This window comes from Brassica oleracea, chromosome C5 (assembly GCF_000695525.1).
Source record: "Brassica oleracea var. oleracea cultivar TO1000 chromosome C5, BOL, whole genome shotgun sequence".
NCBI classification, from domain to species: Eukaryota; Viridiplantae; Streptophyta; class Magnoliopsida; order Brassicales; family Brassicaceae; genus Brassica; species Brassica oleracea.
The window spans coordinates 30,100,402-30,105,644 of record NC_027752.1 but is presented as its reverse complement, the minus strand read 5'-3'; the positions used below and the strand labels follow the sequence as shown (position 1 = coordinate 30,105,644).

The window sequence follows — 5,243 nt, the reverse complement described above, 5'->3', positions numbered from 1 at the left end:
CCTCCAATAATCATGCTCTTAGCTTCAGCCACACTCAACATCATAGTTGAAGAAACAGACCGCATTAGGGTAAAGACGAAACAACTTGTTCTCCTTTTTTTTTTTTTTAATTTATTGTTTCCTTTCATTAATTGCATGTCAATATATCAACCTTTACTCTCTTTTGTAGGATTTGAGAACCGCTGAAAAGAACCTCCAGACTACTGCCTCCAACATTGGGAAAACGGATCAAAGGCACAATTTGAACAAAAACAAGAAGGTCTGTCTATATTCACTATTTTTCTGGTTATTTTTTCTTACTTTTTTTTTTCTTCCATTTGATCTTATATTGGTATCTGTCTTATAGAGAATTGAGGAGCTGACTACCGCTCTCGCCTTGCGTCCAGACACTGCTGCCAACGTTGGTCAGAGAGCGCACTGGACGAGGGAGAAAGAGGCTTGTGAAACACGTGTAGCTAACATGGAGCAGAACAACTGACCAATCCCCACGTATGCATTTCTAAAAAGAATATACGATGCATCTCTAGACTTTTAAGAAAAATTCCTTCTATGCAAAATGTTGAGAATGTTTTAGCTTTGTGATTGTACGGTTCCAACAAGGTATTTGCATTGTGGGTTGTGGCTTGGAACCATTCCCACTTGTGAATCCGTTTTACAAGGATTTAGACATGAACCATATTTTTACATTCTTTTTTTTCTTCTTAAAACAAGTTGAACATATAGTTTCATACCCTCAAATTTGAACATGTATCAAACCCATGATTCAGGTATTAAATATCTATGTTTCAAGATTAAAGAACACGAATGCAAAATTCACTTTGTGTATTGTGGAAATTAAATTATTAGGCTTGGATATGAGAAACAAGCCTAAGTTTCAGTGTTTTTAAAACCGGACCAGGAGCTGAACCGGAAATTGTTTGGGTCACGGTTTAATATGGTCTGACCGGATCAAACATGGTTCAATAATCTGGTTTAATATACTTTTAGTATATGAACATACAAATAATGTTATTAAATATGATACATAATTAAAATATAAATAACTCTTAAACATAAAACATTATAAATATAAACTAGTTTTATGTTTATATGGATGATTTATAGATTTTTGATAGTTTTCGTAGTTTAATAACTTTAAGATCTAATCCGGCTACGTGATCGGTTCATGGTTGAACCAATTATTAGACCCAACCCGTTTATATACCCGGTTCATGGTTGAACCCGGTCTAACCATCGGATCGGTCCGGTTTTAACAACACTGCTAAGTTTTAATTAATGAAATATTCTCATTCCCGTTGATTTGATAACTGAATAACATGCAGATGAAAGTTTTAAAATTTAATTTAGCAAAAAAAAAAATAAGTTTAAATAGAATACTCAGACTATATCTTTACCCTCTCCGCCAAAAAAACCTGTTAGTAGTTAGTACTAAGTAGTGTATAGTAACAGTAAACATGCATGGTGGATCATTCAAAAGAAAATGCATGATCACTTTTAAGTTAAAATTTACTTGAAGTTGAATTACAAAAGAAATTGAACTAATAGGAATCGGTTACTAATTATTGGCTTCGACACGGTAATGTTGAGGTCCAAGGTTTTGACCCGAGTAAACCGTTGAGTTCGTCATCAAACTCCATTGTCCTAAGCATCCCTAAGAAGGCTAAACTAGCTTTAGAGATGCACCTAGTCTCGTTAAGAAGCTTTGTTGAGTTCAGAACTGATCCTACCAATTTCAGTGCCAAATCAAGTCAGATAGGACTTCTTCTTGGTGTTGCCCAAAGTCCTGGAGCTTCTCACCAAGAGCTCTTGTCGGGCAACAGTCCAACCGCTTCTTACTGGTGTATCAACGTCGATTTCGACTATCAGTTGTTCTTGCGAACAATCGCCTTAGGGATTAAGGTGAAACTTCTCCATGGGGTTCTTCTCTTTCTATGTTTCATAATGCTTTCTACTTTCGTTGTACCGTCGAGCATGTCTCTGGAATCATCTGCTTCAGTTGAAACGTTCCTCCTCTTTGAGCCCTTTAATATAAGTTTCGTGTTACAAAAAAAAAGGGAATCATTTACCCTTTCATCCTCCCACGCTGGTCTCAAATTTTGTTAGGTCTATTATGCAAGCACCAAAAAAAAAAATACAATTCAAACATTTAATAGTTCACCAATAGAATGTTCCAGTTATATTAATTAGACTGAAAAAAACAAACAACTATAATTACCATAACAAACGATGAAATCATCAGTTTCGTGTAATTAAGGGGTTGCAATTTGAGCAAACACAATACACGTTGAAAGGAATTCATCCAGAACTATATGATTCGAGGAAAAAAATAACACAAAACATAAACTGGTTTGAATCTAAAGATATTTGTAGATAGATAGGTGGAACGAAAAATTTGACAAGTCCTAAAAAAAACTCAAAAACAAAACAACATAGAAGGAAAGAGAGACTTATTTAGATTAGTGTGACAATTACAAGTCACGTACTTGGTGATTTCCTTTTGCATGTATAATCTTGTTGGGTTTGAGTTAAACTTGGAGCATAATTCAGAAGAACTGAGCTAGACTCAAAATTATCATGCGTGATGCTTTCCCTTTTGCCTTTTCCAAGCCGATTCACTTGTATGTGTTTATTTTCTTGCACAGTGTATACGACGTTGTCGGAGTTCAAACACCTTACAACCTTGCTCTGCTTGTCTGCCAGGAAACTCATCCCTTTAGAAAACTGACTACTACTTATCTCATATTCAAAGGTCACATCTAGGAGCTGACTCCATGATCCGGTACTAGTTGTCACACACACTTGTAACTCTTTCTTCGTTAAAGATAAGAGACAAAGTTGCTCTTCTCTAACCACAGATAAAGCCAATATACTATACGGAAACGGACGAGGAAGAGATAGACTTTGAAACATCTCTGCTGAAAAATCAAAACTAAGTAAGAAATTGTTATGTGGACTCCATGCTTGAGTAGCAATCCAAAAAGTATTTCCCTTCACTGATATGCCACGACGATATAGTGCTAAAAACCAATCAGTAGCAACCCCAAGAATTCTCCAAGTGTTAGAGGTGAAGTCATAAATCTCGTACTCATTATTAGGTGGTACATCTTTATGACGATCCACCCTCAAGATTTTATATTGCTTGCTGGATGATTTGCTGTCGTAAGTGTAACCGAGAGCATAGTAGTCTGATTCTCTGTAGATGTCTCTAGGTTTGATCCACGTGGTTTCCCCTGAACATGGATTCCAAACCACGAGTCTCTTGTCCTTTGTGGTGCATAGCAACAAGCCGTCGCAGTGAAAGAGATTAAGTACACCAACTCTTGAAGAATTAGAAAGGGGGTCTTTAAGGTAGAATGGATTATCTGCAACCTTAACATATGGAGCACCGAGACTGATCCTTACTTGGAAAACATTAGAATCAATCAACATGATGTTCAGAGACTCATCCTCCCTCTTTTGTGCTTTGGCAGTGTGCATCTTAGCAAAGCTAGTGGATTTCAATATAGCGCTCCATTGTTTTGATGTTGATCGAAATCTTGCCAGAGTTATAGCTGGAATCCTAGAGAGTATATCCTCTACCAAATCCGTTGGAAGGTTTCTCCACTCCATAGCTACTGTGTGATTCAATAAAAATCTTTAATACGCGAGCTAGGGATGGGGTGAGAGAAAGAGTAGGTTTCCTACGTGTTACGAAAAAAAAGAAACAATAGGTTTCCTATCTTTAAATATAATTTAACCCAAAAAGAAAATTTAACATATTTGCAAACATATCTAAAACTTGGCCGTTTAAAAGAAATTTTTTAAATTTATTATACGATGTTGCAAATAAAATAAATCTGTAATATGAGAGAGACACACCTAAATTCTCAATTATGTATAAGTTTCTATAGATAACTAAGGTCGGTTCGCGCTACGCGCATAATATGCTCTACATGTAATGTAATGTATTGACGTATATTTTTTAAATTATAATTATATGTGTATTATACAATAAACTGGTAGAGAAATACATTTTAGTGTCTGTGTTCTTTTAGGAAATTGACATTTTCTTAGGTTATTTTTATTGTTTTAGACATAATTTTTATGTTTTTTTCAATTACCGTTTAGCAGAGAATCACAGTTCTTAGGATAAATATATATCTCTTATATTTTTTTTAGAATTTTATCTTATATGATTAGATATCAGCTTTAATAAAACACGAAGATATATAAGATTTTGAATAGACTATTTTTACTATTTTGAAATAATTAGTATATATATTATGTTAATAATAGTAGTTTTTATAGAACAAAAATAAGAAAATTAGTAATTCATAATATTATTAAATAACTAAATATTAGTACACATATTTTTCAAAAATTAAAAATTATTTATTGTTTAATTAAAAGTTAAAAAAATCAATTCAAATAAAATATGAAATTTCTAAAAATAATTATAGCCACGATCCACATTGGCCACAGTCAATTAACATGGAGTGAAATCGGTGGCCCTCCTGGATGACTTTCGGCGGGCTCCCCAGCTTAGCTCCTGTGAACAATCATTACGCTCTTGTCGGAGCTCTTTCGAGGGCATCCGGATACCATGATCATCAAAATTATTTTTTCTAAAATCAACATTTTAAGTATAAAGATCATATCAATAAAGTAAATTGTAAAAAATTGTATATATTATAAATTATATTTATATAATTTACATATAAATGTACTACTATATTTTAATTGATCGGTTTATTCGGTTTTGATCTGTTTATTCGGTTTGATCGGTTTATATACCAAGTCATATTTATATAATACGGTTTCTTATAAATAACATTCATTGTATATTCAGTATTAGTAAATCCAAACCACTTTCTCTAATTCGGTTTGTTCGGTTTTAATTGGTTCGAATTTACTGAATTGAACACCTATATAAAGTTTATATGGTTTGAAGTTAACGTGTTTGCGTTTTGTGAGAAGCTGTATAATTTATTTATTATTGCAGAGTACATATAACACAAAAAATTGGTCATTGTTTTGTATTTTTGATTTTTTTTCACCTGATTGTCTTTAGCCAAATGTTTACCTTTTGAAGTTGTATTTATAATTGGTTATTTATAAGCGTCATATTATCTTCCATATTATATATTTTAACTATTAGAATAAGAGTTTTAGTGCTCTAAAACGAAAGTAGAGTTTCGTACAATAAATAATTGAAAGTAGCATTTGGTGCGTGAAGCAAAACAGAGCTAATCTTTTTTCTTTTT

At 33.2% G+C, this 5,243-nt stretch overlaps 1 protein-coding gene across 1 annotated transcript; it reads right to left on the bottom strand.

The window, feature by feature from the left end:
• Positions 1-2,475: 2,475 nt before the first annotated feature.
• On the bottom strand, positions 2,476-3,609 carry LOC106294223 (putative F-box protein At3g23260). Its single transcript, XM_013729797.1, has one exon. The coding sequence runs from the start codon at positions 3,607-3,609 to the stop codon at positions 2,476-2,478; it is 1,134 nt and encodes a 377-aa protein (XP_013585251.1).
• Between the last annotated feature and the right edge of the window lie 1,634 nt (positions 3,610-5,243).

Bases quoted from the DNA above. Each gene is read 5' to 3' on its own strand.
- LOC106294223 (XM_013729797.1), bottom strand. From the start codon at position 3,609: ATGGAGTGGAGAAACCTTCCAACGGATTTGGTAGAGGATATACTCTCT.